The 16,368-nt window shown below is 41.9% G+C and overlaps 1 protein-coding gene across 2 annotated transcripts in view; it reads right to left on the bottom strand.

Moving 5' to 3' along the window:
• Positions 1–16,368, bottom strand: part of SRFBP1 (serum response factor binding protein 1) — a 148,796-nt gene that overhangs the window by 21,886 nt on the left and 110,542 nt on the right. The window contains exon 4 of one of the 2 annotated variants that reach the window (XM_090038449.1): positions 15,770–15,841. The exons of the other annotated variant lie outside the window; for it this stretch is intronic. Within the exon in view, the coding sequence (XP_089894575.1) occupies positions 15,770–15,841 (72 nt within the window). The remainder of the gene's footprint in view (positions 1–15,769; positions 15,842–16,368) is intronic. 2 annotated transcript variants of the gene reach the window in all.

Raw genomic sequence — 16,368 nt, 5'->3', positions numbered from 1 at the left:
TGCAGTACTTAAAGGACTATGTTATAGGACTTAATGGCCCTTCCTTTAGTAGGTTCCAGGACTAATTGCTCCAGGAAGCAGTCTTTTATAATGTCAAGGAATTTGGTCTCTGCATCCCAGCCTGATGTTAGATTGACCCAGTCTATCTGTAGATAGTTTAGTCATCTGGACTCTCCAGACGGGAACCAATTTTGTATAATTACTACTATTTTTAAACAACTGACCTACAAAGAGAGGGGAGCAGAAATGAGAATTATTATGTACTTTTTATTATATGATATATTAGAGACGCCAAAGAAGTACTCCTTTATTAAAAAAATTAAAATGCCAAAAAGCAACAGCAGCTGTTTTTCATTTTAGAAATATTAGGAATGTCAAATGTAGTCTTCCTTGATTTTGTAATATGACTCTGAGTCATGCTATGATGTACATGTGTACTGCACACTTTCTTAGCCAGTAAATGAGGGGGGAGTGGATGCTGAATCTTTAATAGTGATTTCATGTATTACAATTGGTTATAAAGAAACATGACATTTAAACAAACTGTATTGAAAAGCAAAAAAGCCAAAGCAAGCCTCCAAATGTGGTTTTCAACATACTGAGGAAAACTCACTTCTCTGCTCAGATAAATGTAATTTGATTGGTATCTGTGATGTGATAACTTTTCTAGTTCTCTAACGGTCCATAAAGTATCTCAGGGAAAAAAAACTAAAATACTCCCCCGGTCACCCCGAACTGAGAAAAAATAATTTCCAATGTAAAAAAATAAGCAGGGAAAAAAACCCCAAACAAAATCCTCCCTCCCCCACCCCGAAACCAGATATACCTCATTATCAGGGATCTGGGTTTTCCATTTCCCGTGGAAAAACAATCCCCCCACAAATTTCCCTTTTTAACTGAGAAAACTGTGGATTTCTCATTTTAATGGAGAAATGTGGATTTTCCACCTTTGCAAAGAACTCTCTGCAGGTGGGCAGAGCTCCAGCCAGCATGGGTGGGGGGAGTGGAAGGAAGGTGGTCAGGCAGGGGGCGCCATACATGCACTCATACATGCACATGGCCACCAGGCAACCTGGAGAGCAGCTCCCTGCAAGTAATTTGTGTGTGTGTGTGTGTGTGTGTGTGGGGGGGGGGGGGGGTTGGAAGGAGTGGGAATTGAGTCACCCATAGGAAGTGAGGATGTTGGGCAGGGCTGCAGCTGCTGCCCAGCCAGGTGGTGCATGGGGTTTGGGGCTGACATGCACAGCTGCAGGCCTGGGAGACTCATCCACAGGCAGGCGGGGGGGGGGTTGGCTTCCTGCCACTGTGCACACTCCTGAGGGGAGTAGGGAGGCACGAACCCCCCCAGATCTGTGCACAGGATGGGTGCATGCTGCCCACTGTGGGCTTGGAGCTCCCCGTCTTGCTGCCCTACCCCTGGGGCCTCTGCCACTCAGCGGACAGGACCTGGCATAGCCGGGCAGAGAGGGGCCAGGTGGGGAGCTTGTTGCTGCTGCTGCAAGCACTGCATTACCACAGTGAGACAACCCCTGTCTCCTGGCAACTGCAGGGCTGGTGGTGCCGAGTTGTGCCCTTCGCTGCTGCCAGGTGGGCAGGAGTCATCTCATCAAGGCTGTGTAGGGCTCCAAGTGGTGGCACTGAGCTTCCCTGCTCAGCTCCACTCTGCCCTGGTGTGCTGGGTTTTACCCACTGTGCCGTGGAAGCCCTGGGGGGAAGAGGGCAAGGAGACCTGAGCCCACAGTGGGCAAGGCCCCCTTATGAGCACCTCTCTGGCCATGCTGCCTGTGGAGGGAGGGGGGGAAGGAGCTGGGCTCCAGGCTCTGATCTGCTGTGGCAGCCAGGGCTTGGTTGCTGCTGCAGGGGGCTGTAGACCTAGGCCCCGGCTCTGTAGCCCTGGCAGTTGTGGCTCCTTCCAGCAGGGCTGGGAGGGAAGGGCACCAGTAGGGATGGGGAGCTGTGGTTGGGGAACAAAGGGCACCAGATGGGGTGGGGAGGGCTGTAGGTGGGGAGTGAGGGGACTGGACCTTTATCCTGGTGAGGTATGGAGATAGGGAAGCTCTGATTTTCCAGGATAAAAAGCCCAAAATCAGATATCAACATTTATAGGTACTTAGAATTTATTTTAGTATTGTGATTGAGGCACTGGTAGGCTCTCAAATTGCTTTACAGTTGTAGATATATCCATAAAACATTGTATTCAATTGATGCGCGCGCGCGTGCGTGCATGCGTGGGCATAATGGCATTTCATTTTGATCGTGACATTTGGGGTGTTTAATCGGAGAATCTGCAGGAGTTATCAGAGAACCAGTGATTTTTAAAACAGAGAAAACCAGGATCCCTACTCATTTTTCAGGTAGTTTAGAAGGTTTCTCTCCTACTCCCCTCCCCACCAAATGACCCCCCCTCCCCAAAATCCCCACTTTTTTTTTGCCTTGTGGACGAGCTGAAAAAGCAATGACTTTCTCTTGCAAGTATGTAGCAAATGCAAATCTTAGACTTGTCTCTTGTTGCATGGCTGAAAGTAGTCTCTTACTTAGCCAGGGCAAGGTGTCTTTAGCCTCCTTTCAAACACTGCCCGTGACTATTCACTGTAGAGAATTTAGTACAGCCGAATCGCATCTTATGCAGGGGTAACATGCTCAAGTCAGTGCATAAGGCGAAAATCGCGTATAGTTGAAATCGCCCTTCCCACTGCACTCCTCCCCCCTCTTGTTCTTTGCCTTGGCGTCCCGCCAGAGCATGAGCGAGCTGCCACCCCCCAGGCCGTGCCGGCACGTGCAGGCAGTACCATGCAGCGCTGAACTACGCGCTGTGCCCTGGCCAGCACCCAGCGGCCAGCCCCAGCAGCTGAGCACGTATAGCTGAATTCGCATAAGATGAGACTCGACTTGTACAGAGAAACAAGTAATGAATATATAAACATACTATCATACATAACTGCCATTCCCCTGCAGGTTATTTACATCCATTATTGCTGTGAATTTACCTGCATTCATACAACTTAAAGGAAGACAGGGATATAAAAGTTTAATCTATTTTTCTATTGGCTACATCACATAAAACCTGAATGGAGTTCTTTAAAAAAGTGTCTCCCTCAGTATTTTGGTTGCATAAATTTAGGACAGTTTCATGCCTTCCCACATTCTAACAATATTTTTTCAAATCTGTAGGAAATTCTACAAAAAATATTTTAAAAAATAGAAATATAGTACATTTCCAGTGTAAACTTTTTCTTCCTAAAAACACCTCCAGCTAAAAAGACTAAATCTATTTTCCTAACAAATCTACAAGTTTGCATAGACAAATCTATGTAAGATTTCCTAGACAAAATTGTAGATTTCCTAACAAATCGACAAGTTTCAATTCTGAGCATCAACCTATCTTAACATACTTTTGTTAAATACTTGGCTCAAACATGGGAACAAAAATGTAAATGCTTCAACCTCTCAAGCAACAATGGTATTTCTACTAAGCCAAACCAACTGAAGACAGCAAATAATTGAAATCAATGTAATACAATACAAGCCACGCTCAAATCACAAACTGAAATATGCAGTTTTTGTTAAAGCAGAATTAGCTGTTATGTCTGCAGCTGATGCTTGTATACAAATACACACAAACACACTTTTTTAAAACTATTGAACTATTCTGGTTATAGGTGTGACTTCATACCGATATAGTTAAGTAACATAGCTCCTCTGTATGGTCATAATTATACTGGTATAAAACAGGTTACTAAAAATGGGGACTGGAAATACCACACACTTTTTAGGTTTGATGACCCTATCAGACAACTCTGTTTTCAGTTGCTCATAGCTAACTTTGCCAAACTTTAACTGACATTTTCTAAGGGTCTGCCTTAGGCGGAACATTTTTGGAATTTGGTTCAATCGCTTCTAAAAATGAGGCTAGAGAAAAACACGCTTTTTAACATGATAAAAGCAATGTGTGGTGAGGTACTACAGACACAACCATAGTAAAAGAATAATCATTTTAACTTTGTTTATAAAATGTATTTAAGGAGGGGATAAACTCTTGTGAAAACTAGTCCTAAATATCTCTAAGCTCCAAGTTCAAATGATTAAGTTTTGAAGTAATAAGACTGAGTCTTGAAGAATCAGTCCTGCAGACAATTTTTATACCTGAATGCAACATTCTTCACATCATTAATTGTCTTTGGAAAAACAGTAACATCTTCTGTCTGCCATGGAAAATTCTCAGGAAACTGTGGTTTAATATACCTAGAGTCATTTCTTTCCAAACAGATACAGAAAAAGGATACAATAAATCAACTGTATACTTTTGATTCCTTTGTTATCTTCAGTTATTCTATATCTGTACTAAAAAAATAATTTATTTAAAATACTTTTTTCTTCAGCAGAACTCTGATTAGGCAAGTGTCTTCAATATTTCACCTGCAAGCAACTTACAATTCAGTTTTTCATTAAGAAGTTTTGACACTTTCTTACAGACAGATACTGCAGGATTTTAAATAAAAAAAATCACTATGACAAGAAAATTATTTTATACTTTTAGCACATACAGACGCTATATACACGTATACAGGACACCTGAGTGACAGCCTAGATATACTTTTATATGCCTCAAGCTAGTGAACTGATGTAAAAGGCAACCTATCAGTTTTCCAACAACAAAATAAATGCGATAATCATATAGTTAGGATATGTGAATAATTATAGACTTAAATAACCTGATGGCAATATTCTAGTAGTTGCTATCACTATAAATGCAAAAAGGCAAGAAGCTATTAAGGCAGAGAAGGACAAAATGAGTTTCAGACAAAAAATACAATTTGAATCAAAATTCTGTACTGAATGTTCTCATAGGATATCCATTTAATTCAGCAGAACCTTTTCAGGCCAAAATTTGGGTCATAAGTAGAACAAAGAAAAAATAGTAGTAATAGCAGTAGTAAGTTTTGGTAGGTCTCACAAAAATAACAGCTGCTTTTTTGTCTGAAAATTTCCTGGCAGTGACATACGGCAAAACACTCATCTTGCCAGACTTGCTTGATGATGACTGTAAGAATGCAATCACACTCTGATTCTGGCAATTTTTAAAAATGGCAAATTTTGGAAGCTAATGCTTATAATAATCCAGTATAGAAATACTGAAGTGTAAGCTAGAGACAATCATAATGTATAAGAGACTAAATGACAGGCTATCACATCAACATTAAACTAAGAGGCAGAAAGAAGCCTACATACAGTAATTATTTCTCTGTGGATTACAAAGTGCAAACATAATTTTTTCATAAGCAAAGAATGTTAAAAATCCATGAGTAATTATCTGTTTATGCTGCCATTAAAGAAACTAACAAAACCAGACATTTTACATCATTAACAGAAATCTGTCATTATAGAAAAGTTGTTTTTTTTGCTGTCAGCACAAAAATTGTAGTGATTCTGCTCCCTTTTGTAGTCAATGAAAAGATTCCTATCGACTAAAGTGGGCTTTGTATTGTCTAACCTTATGGAAACAAAAGGCATCCGCACTATTCTAACTATATATACTTTCAATCATAAAATGCTTAGTTCAAACTAAATTAAAATTATAAGGATATATTTAGGAATGTCATAAAAACTGAAAGGGACCACCTCCACATTTAAGAAGACCAGTAAAGGTAGTTAAGATTGTGCTTTTCAAATGAGAAATCTCAAATATTAATTCTCTCCTTGCCTCAGCAATGTCTTCCATCATCCTCTTTCCTTTGCCTGTAGGATAGTTAAAATATGTATTGCTGAATACCAAATTTTAAATGATTTCATACATAACTCAATTTGACATCACATTTACTGTTACTAACCTTTACACAGTTTTATGCAAGTGCTCTAATTAAATGCGCCAATCACAAAACTGGTTGTCCCACAGTTTCATATGGCCTAATCATACAAAGTGCTGAGTGTCCTTAGATCAAGCTCCTAATGCAGGGGTGTCAAAAATATGGATTATAAACAGCATCCAGCACTCAGACCCATGCCATCTGGCTTGCAGGGCTCCTATAAGACTGGAAATTTGGCAGCGGGACAAATAGTGACAGCATTACATTTGCTACTGAAGAAGAATGCATATTCTTTTCTTTTCTTATGCTTGCGCCCTTTCTTTGGGAAAAAAAAGAAAAGGAAAAGGATTGGGCTAAGGCCCAATTGCCCCAGTAAAGCAGGACTGGGTACTCTAAGTACTACCACAATACAAATAATTTTCCACTACTGTAGATTTAATACATTCATCTCCCTTGCTAACTGTTACTAACTGCAAGCTTATGTACACTTATCTGAAGATAGCAAAATCATGAAATTTTAATTTTTTAAATTTATATCTTACTAGATGCTTAGCATATATATTTTTGCGTCATTAGTTGAAATATATATAAACCCTTTCCAAACACTAATTTACGCTTATTTTACGCTGAAAAAGTATGGAAAATAGTCATAATGGAACATAAAATCTCTGTAGGTGGAAGGAATTAACAACAAATATCTTGACTTTGTGTCTACTATGCAAAAATAATATTCAGCATTCCACAGCAAATTAAAAACAGATCATTTTTACCAATGAAAATAAACCTATTCTGAAAATGAAAACAGTCACAGGATGTTTTGCTTCAGATATTTGGATATTCAAGTTAATGAAGGGGTAAATAATATATGATGCATTTTATCTGACCTGCAAAACATTATTAGGTATTAAAATAAAAAGAAAACCACATCTTATCAAAAATAATAAAGGAAACTATGAATTATGGGAGAAGAACCCCCTCCTCCCAACCGCCCCCAAATAAAATCAAATTACTTAGCAGTACTGAGATAAATATGCACCTCAAGCACTCTGGTTCAGAAACTTTTTTTTTATTCTAACAGTACTTGCACAGCACACACACGCCCTCTTCCTCTCTTTTTATACTTCATGTCTAGACAAACAGGTAGGGTGGACTTTCTGGTCCTCAGTTCTTCCCAACCCCAGTGTCAGGGACTCTGAGGAAGAAAGGAGAGTGGGCAGGATGAGGAACGTGCTTCTTCTATACACTGCATTTTGAAGCACTCAATGCACTTTTGGATGTGTCAGGTAAGAAAATGAATGCCTACACGGATTTTTTGAAAGGTTTACTTCTATGCAGATAAAAAGAGAAGTGTCTTTTTACACCAAGCATCTCTATATCAACTCTGGAGAACAGAGGTTTTGGGAAAAGCACTAGCAGAGGGATTTGTTGGCTGAAATAAGGTTGTCACTGAATTTTAGGTAGAAGTGCTTGCAGTGAAGTCCATAAGGAGAGCTAGTTTGTGTAAAAGACCATGTGGAGTGTTGGGGTTTCCCCTGCCTGAAACCTGTTTGCAAGGAAACTGGCTTATTCCTCACCTTCCTCCAACTGAGGAACCAGCTACATTGAGATCTTGAGGTGCAGGAGACTGAACTTGATGGCTCTAACAACCCAGTTTTATGCAATCAACACACACGTAGGCAGAAATAAGCTCCGACAGCCCAAGTTAAAGCTACTTTTATATGCTGAACTAAATTAATCCCACAGAACATTTAACATGGCATTATTATATAATTATGAAATGCATTCAAACTTGCTCAACAGCAGCAACATTTTTTTTCCCCTGGATCTTCTAACCTTATTTTATCTCCCACCTGCCAGTGGCTGTCTCAACTCTGCCTCCTTGGTTATTGGTCACACTATTTTCTATTCTCTGTGCCTATCTACCACTTGTTCACACTGAATCACTTGCCTCTACCTCTCATCACTAGCGCTTAGGTCTCACCCACCCTTTTTGCTGAAGTAATCAGCAGGGATCCAGGTTTTTTCTCCCCATGGAAAAATGAAGAAAACCATGGATTTCCCCTTTTTACTGGAGAAAAATGTGGATTTCTCATTTTAATGGAGAAACCTGCAGATTTTGCAGTTTTGCAAAGAGCTCAAGCTGGCAGAGTTCCAGCCTGAAAGGGGTTGGGAGGGAGCAGGAGGAGGGTTGTCAGGCAGGGGCTGCCATGTGCATGTATTCAGTGCTGAATAGAGAGGAATAATCACTTCCCTTGACCTATTGACAACACACCTACCAACAGAGCCCAGGATCTGGTTAGCCTTTTTGCCAACAAGGGCACACCCCTAGCTCATATTCAGCTTATTGTTCACTGTAACCCCTGTCAAAGATCAAAGTCTTTGATTTCAGATGCCGATGGCAAAAGGTCAGATGCCAAAGGGTCAGAAGCTAACACAACAAACTCTGTGGTTGTAATTTATGCCTCTGTATTAACAGTGTTGCATATACACACCCCTGTCTGTGCCTCGTTTCAAATTACTTGAGTTCCATATGAGAGAGAGAGAGAGAATCTGACCTTGATGTGGTGGAATGCCAGGCTAGCGATTCCGGCACCGCTTGGGGGGCTGCGGGCTTTACGGAGCGGGCGAGCACGCGGCTTGTGGGGCGGGATTGGAGGTAGCTTTATGACCGCCTTCGAGGTTCACCGAGCTGGCGCAAGTAGACGACTTAGAGTAAGTTGTTAGTTTTCTATAATAAGCTTGTAGGATGTCTGTTGGCTCACGGGGTTCTGGACCAAGCCCTTGCTTTCCACCACTGGAACTAGTTCAATGATGGGTGCGGCTGCTGACTCCTTAAGTCCCAGAACTAGTCAACAGCTCATTGAGATGGGATGTTAGTAATAGAAGTTATTACAGAGTAAATATAAGGTGAAGTAAAAATTTGTTTTATTCACTCACCTGGCCTCACCCTCTTAAGAATAAGAGGGGAGACTGGCTGGAACCAAGCTGCAGTAAATATAAGTATAAAAAGCATAGATATGCTGTCTAAGCTGCGAAGAGAGGCAATCGAGAGATGGAGTCTCCGATGTTTCTTCAGTTACAGTATGCTGGATACAAAGGGGGTCTGTTGGCCCACAGGGTTCACTAGCGAGCCCTTGCTTTCCACCCCTTGCAGGATGGGTGAGGCTGCCCACTAGTTAGTCCTAGGGCTGGTCAACAGCTCATAAATGGGATGGTGGATACAAACTGTAACACGGTGAATCGTTGTCGATTGTTGGATTTTTGAGGCCTTGGTTTTTGCTGGGATATGCCCAGATGGAGAGCTGAAGACCAGCTACAGGGTGATCAGGCCTGAAGGGTCATCCAGTTGTCGTCTCTGCTACTTCCTGCTTTTTTACCTCTTCTATAGATGTTGGTTGGACTGCCTCTGTGACACTAACTATGATATAAGCTAAGCATACAGGGATAGGATAGTTTCTTTTACATAATAGTTACGAGGTAGATTTTCTACATAAGTTTTGTTTCTACAGGAATGACACTTACAGATAAGAAATGAAACTTACAGAATACGCATGTGCAGCTTAATACAAGCGTGGAAAAGTACAAGGTTTCCATTTTGATTAACAGCCAAAACTACAAGGTCACATAAATGTGAGAGTGCCACGTGGCAGTTATACAGAAATAAAATAAGACATTTACACTCGACAGCCCAGCACAAAAGATAAAGTATCTATAGTAACGAGATTAGCTGACTTTAGTAAAGTTGTAGAATTAAATATACTACGTGCGCCATCCTGTGACCAAACAGAACCAGTACCACCCAAGTAAAAATAACCCCCCTCTTTTTATGAAACCTGAGCAAACAAAGAAAACACAAGTGCCAACTCATTAATTATGTATAATTGGCGTATAGTAATTGGTCACCTGTTTCAGATAAAACTTTGAAAGAACTTCCGCCCAAAGCAGAGAACAGAGAACTGCGTATACACTCAAGAAGAACAGATCGTGCACAAATATTTCTCTCCGCCTATGTTATCCTTCTGGTGTATCCCCATTTATCTCTCTATCTCTGACGTTATCTTTCTTATCAAGAGCTCTTACTAATCTGCAGACTGCAACAGCTTATATGAATCGCTCGGAAGCAACTGTCTTACCCACCCTGTAAACGCTGGGTAGCATGATATCTGCATGCTGTAACTGAATGAATAAATCAACTCCACTGCCTACGCTCTAACCATCAGAAGCGTAAGTAAAATAAATCTTTTGTGAAAACATTACGTTGTGTTTAAATCATCCTGACTCCTGTTCACCGTTATCACCCACCTGCCCGGTCATAAATCCCCCTCCTCGCGCCAAGCCGGTCGGTCGTGCCGACCCAGGCTCGCAGGTCAAGGGTGCACCGGCGTTATGGGGCGCGACAACCCCCAGGTCCTTTTCTGCGCAGCTGCTGCCCAGCCAGTCAGCGCCTAGCCTGTACCAATGCATAGGATTGTTCTGTCTTAAGTGCAGGACTTTGCACTTGTCCTTGCTGAACCACATGAGATTTCTTTTGCCCCAGTCCTCTGATTTTTCTAAGTCACTCTGAATCCTACCCCTACCCTCCAGTGTATCTACTACTCCCCCAGTTTAGTGTCATCTGCAAACTTGCTGAGGGTGCACTCTATGCCATCTTCTAGGTCACTGATGAAGATAGTGAACAAAGCCAGCCCCAGGACTGACCCCTGGGGCACTCCACTTGATACCAGATTCCAACTGGACAACAAGCCATTGATTACTACTCTCCGAGCCCAATGCTCCAGTCAGTTTTCCACCCATCTTATAGTCCATTCATCCAGTCCATACACCTCCTTAGCTTTCCTGTGAGAATACTGTGGGAGACCATATCAAAAGCCTTGCTAAAATCAAGGTACACCACATTCACTGGTCTCCCCGCATCCACAGACCCAGTCATCATCATAGAAGGCAAGCAGGTTGGTCAAGCAAGACTTGCCCCTGGTGAATCCATGCTGACTGGTCCTAATCACCCTTTTCTCCTCCAAGTGCTTAGAAATGGATTCCTTCAGGATCTGCTCTATGATTTTTCCAGGGATCACGGTGAGGCTGACTGGTCTGAAGTTCCCTTTCTTCCCTTTCTTAAATATAGGCACTATGTTTGCCCTTTCCAGTCATCTGGGACCTCTCCTGATGCTATGAGTTTTCAAAGATGTTAGCCAGTGGCTTTGCAATCTCATTAGCCAACTCCCTCAGCACCCTTGGGTGTATCCCATCTGGCCCCGTGGATTTGTACACGTCCAAGCTTTTCTTAGTCCATAACCTGTTCGTTTACTACTGAGGGCTGCTCACCTCCTCCCCAAACTGTGCTGTCTAGTGCAGTAGTCTGGGAGCTGACCTTGCCTATGAAGACTGAGGCAAAAAAGGCGTTGAGCACCTCGCCCTTTTCTGCATCCTGTGTCACAAGGTTTCCTCCCCAGTTCAGTAAGGGACCCACACTTTCCCTGATCCTCTTCTTGCTACTAACATACTTGTGAAGGAGAATAAGAAGAGTTTCTACATCCCTTGGTAGCTGCAACTCTAATTGTTCATTGGCCTTCCTGACTTCATCCCTGCAAGCCTAAGCAATGCTTTTATATTTTTTGCCAGTTATTTGTCCAAGTTTCCACTTCTTATAAGCTTTCTTTTTGTTATTTAGTTCAGTGAAGAGTTCCATGCTAAGCCAAGCTGGTCTTCTGCCATACTTGCTAGTATTCCTGTGCTTCGGGATGGTTTGTTCCTGCACTCAGTAAGGTTTCTTTCAAGTACAGCTCTCCTGAACTCCTCTCTCCCTCAGTCTGGCTTCCAAAGGGATCCTGCCTATGAGTTCCCTGAGTGAAACAAAGTCTGCTCTTCTGAAGTTCAGGGTCCTTACTCTGCTGCTCTCCATCCTTCCTTTCCTCAGGAACCTGAACTCTATCATCTCACGGTCACTGCTGCCAAAGTTGCCATCCACTACTACATTCCTCACCAATTCTTCCCTGTTTGTGAGCAGCAGGTCAAGAAGAGCATGGCCAATAGTTGGCCACTCCAGCACTTGCACCAGGAAGTTGTCACCAATACTTTCGCACTGCTGTACTGCCCTTCCAGCAGATGTCAGAGTGATTGAAGTCCCCCATGAGAACCAGGGCCTATGACTGGGTAACTTCTGCTAGCTGTTTGAAGAAAGTCTAATCCACCACTTCCTTCTATGGTAGATGTTCTGGAGATATGCTGGAGGGTAGGTCTAGGATTCAGAGTGACTTAGACAAATTGGAGAATTGGGCCAAAAGAAATCTCATGACATTCAACAAGGACAAGTGCAAAGTCCTGTACTTAGGACAGAACAATCCCATGCACCAGTACAGGCTGGGGGTTGATAGGCTGGGCAGCAGCTCTGCAGAAAAGAACCTGGGGATTATATTCAGCTTATTGTCCAATGCAAGTCAGCAGTGTGCCTTTGATGCCAAAAAGGCTAATGGCATGCTGGGCTGCATTGGTAGGTATGTTGCCAGTAGGTCAAGGGAAGTGATTATTACCCTGTATTTGGCACTGGTGAGGCCACATCTGGAGTACTGTGTTCAGTTTTGGGCCTGCAGGCTGCACTGCTCAAGCAGGGAGACGAGGGAGACAACGTGGCTCCATAGAACCCCTGCCAACCTGGCCCCATGCTCCGGCTGCTCCACTCTGGGCCACACTGGCGCTGGCCCTGGTGCTCTGGCATGGGCCGTGTGCTCCCATCTGGCTGTCACTGTGCTCTGCTCTGCCCATCAGCCGGCACCACATGGCTCCCAGCTTCAACACCAGAACTGCAGGAGCTGGCCTGGCTGGCCCTGAGGACTGGGGCAATTGACCATGGTCCTCCTCTGTCTGCCTCCCCCCTCCTTCTTATCTGTATTTCCCTCAGCACAGGAAAGCAGGAACAGTTCCAGACCAGAAACCCTCAGAAGCCCCTGCCAGGCAGAGGCTTATAGCTGGGGTTTGGGGGGAGATTTGGAGGGGGGAAGGACTGGGCTGGGTTGAGCCGGATTTGCTGCTGCAGCCATTTAGTTCTGCCACCTGCTCCCCCAGGTCCTATTGCTCCTGGATCCTGCCATCTTTGACAGGCAGCCAGGAGCAGATAAATATTCATTTTTTTTAAATACTGTAGGGGCCCTATGGGCTGGATAGAATTGCCTGGGGTGTCAGATCCAGCCCACAGGCCATATTTTGCCTGCCCCTGATCTAAAGTCAAAGATGATGAAGGAGATCTAAACTAAAAAATTGAGAGACAACAGGAGACTCTCAAAATGGCTAAAAAACGGGTTAAATAAGAATAAACAGATAGACAAAAGGCTTTGAATAGCTGTAGGCCAAACACAGAACAGACTTCAAAACTCTTAATCTCAAGGTACAGCTGTTTAGACGAACTGAGGAGTTTGAAGTACACACTTCCCTTTATGCTTTGAGTAGAGGAGGAGGAGAAGAGTGAATGAGTTTGTGAGTAGAGTTACCACAGTAACGCCCTGAGCTTGAGTGCTTACAGAACCTGCTCCTCCACAGTGCTAATGTATAAATGGGCAAGCACTTGAAAGAGACATAGCAAAGACAGAAAAGGAACTGGGGAGCCACATTTTATTAAAATACACTGACAGTTGTACCTTTTGTAACTGTTCTTGTGAGCAGAGATTGCATTCATGCAGGAGCATGTTCAAAGTAAAGCCTTGTTTTGCAGAGCCATATAATACAGAAACTTAATAGCAGAGGAGCTTTACAATTAAGATCCTTAGAATAATAATTCTAAAAATGGAATTTTGTAAGTGCCTGTTTATAAATAGGATTCTGAGAAAAACAAAACTCACCTTAAGGACTAAAGCATGCAGCTAGATGTGTCTATGAACACCATTATTGATGAAAAAATTCCCAAAGCCCAGGAATTCCATGGCATAAAAATCTTTCTTTGCAAGTTTGCTACAGTCATACTCAAAGAAAAATGAAGGAGTAGATGCAGGAGATTATTCGGTAAGATTAAACAAAAGAAACAAAACAAAACAAAAAACCACCAAAACAAATCCTACCACTTTCCTTTTTTTGGGTAACAAAACCTTACTGTGCTTAAAGTGTTCCAATGCAATATCAACAGTTGCTTTACTTCTGGGCCTTTGTATCGTTCAGTAATTCCATCAGTGAAAAGCCTAATGCTCTTGAACTCTTGGCCGTGCTACTTACCACAGTAACAGACATCAGCGTCACAATGTCTTAACCCATGATTTTTTTTGAGATACAGACTTGCTGCAGAAGTCTTTTTAAAAACTCGAAAGTACCTTTTCCCCAGTACTATAAATCCTATTTCCTGGAAGTCTGTCCCCAGCTTTTCTCCTGTACAGAAATTTCACGCCCTACCTTTGAGAGCATGTCCTACTGATTCCCTGTCAGCAACACTGCAACCCTTTTTGTTCTTATCCTTTTTTGGCCATCATGTGAAGGAATGGTACAGAAGACAACACAGCAGAACTCTTACTAGACTTGTGCTATGTCAGACCCAAGAAGTCTTTCTTTTTTTTTTTTTTAATAGAGAATATGCTACATTACTCTTCAAATAGGAGATTAACCCAATTTTATCCATGGAACTATTCTTGCTGTATATGCTGGAGACTCCATAGGCTAGAGAAATCACCAGAAACCTTTAGCAGCAGGCTGTACAGTTACTATACAGTCACCATAAAAAAAGAGGTCAAGCTTATTATGGGGAGATGGCCACATTTCATGTTTAGTTATACTTCATGGACATGGATGCAAAATTTCAGATTTCAGACTCCTCACGATCATTAGTTAGAGCACAGAGATCATGGGGAGAAGACAGCCTTTATGGAGTACCTAAACTTGTTTCTATCATTTGTTACTGATTCAGTATGATTCTGTTAAAAATACCTACCTTTAAGGGTACTTATTACTGCTCTTTGTTTTATTCCCTTCTCTGTTGCTGCTTATTTACTCTCTATGCAAATTTCCTTTGCTCTTTCCTCCAAATTCCATCCTGCAAAGCAACTCCTAATCATGACCCCCTCAGACATTCCACCTGCTAGTGACATCAGGAATGGAATAGTTATTATTTAACTAAGCATCTTCATTGGATTTCAGAGGAGACATGTCAACAAGATTAACAGAGAACAGGAAGTTCACACACAATTACGATTTTAGGCTGTCCGTAGACTCAAACAGACGTCATGATGCTGGCTATATGCTATGAAAGATTTTGTCTGCTATTGCAAGAGTTAGAATTTTTTCTTTTAAGTGAAAGCTTTGACTGGGCAAAATTAAGTCAGTCATTTGAGCCACAAACATGGAATGCCAATAAAAAATAAATAATGAATAAGTCCAGTTCACTTAGCCTTTTATGAGGTGAGTCTGAGGGAACTGGGCTGATTTAATTTGGAGAAGAGAAGACTGAGGTGGGATTTAATAGCAGCCTTCAGCTACCTGAAGGGGGGATCCAAAGAGGATGGAGCTAGACTGATCTCAGTGGTCGTAGGTGACAGAAAAAGGAGCAACAGTCTCAAGTTGCAGCAAGGGAAGTTTAGGTCAAATATTAGGAAAAACTCTCACTAGGAGGGTAAGTAAAGCACAGGAACAGGTTACCCAGAGAGGCTGTGGAATCTCTTCCCCTGGAGGTTTTTAAGACCTGGGTAGACAGTCTTGGCTGAGATGATCTAGTTAGGGATTGTCCTGCTTTGAGCAGGGGGTTGGACTATATGACCTCCTGAGGTCCCTTCCAACCATAATATTCTAAGACTCTATGAATCTAATGCCAAATACATAACAGACGTGACCAATTACCTAGCTGCCTGTGACTGGTGGACACGAGTTCCACCTGCTTTAATGACAAGCCACTTCTACTAAATTGCAATTTGTAGATGCATGTCATAACATACAAATATAATTCCAGATTATAGGCATAATTATCTATAATAGTTATTTTAATGTATTTTTAAACTCACCATTTTGCAGACACTCTCAAAATTAATTTCTTTTTCAAGAGCAAATTTGGTTACTTGATCTGGTTTAATTTCCTGTGGAAGAAAACATTACTTATTCTCTTTAAATATAAATAAAAACAGTATTTCATTATATAAATGTCTATTCCAAAGGGAAATCTTAGGGGTTTACTAGAGTTTGGGGCTTTCCCATTAATCTCAAAGGATAAATGATCAGTGCCTAAAAATAGCAAACACAAATATTCCTCTGAATTTTATGGATATGTTTAGTGAACCTGCTTCCAAGATTCACTAAAGCTTACTCAGGGTCTGATTCTGTGCGTTAATATCATACCCATTGCAAAAATATCTGATTATACTGAATGAACGGATTCTGCAAAATCATGATCTTATTTATAGAAACATTCAGTTGCCTCAATCTGTGTTAAAATATAGACTGTAAAAGGTTAAGAAATGCCAATTTACCACAGACACTGAAATTACTATGAGACCTCTAAGCATATATAAATACATAGGTTTGATTAAAACCTTGAAATTGAGGTTGAAAGGGAAAACTACTTACCTGTAATTCTGCTTCACTGAAGACACCATCTGGCAGGGTT

Source organism: Crocodylus siamensis, chromosome 3 (genome assembly GCF_052110815.1).
Source record: "Crocodylus siamensis isolate JL-2025a chromosome 3, ASM5211081v1, whole genome shotgun sequence".
Taxonomy (NCBI): domain Eukaryota; kingdom Metazoa; phylum Chordata; order Crocodylia; family Crocodylidae; genus Crocodylus; species Crocodylus siamensis.
Note: the sequence above shows the minus strand (reverse complement) of the source record. Positions and strands in the feature narration are given on the sequence as shown.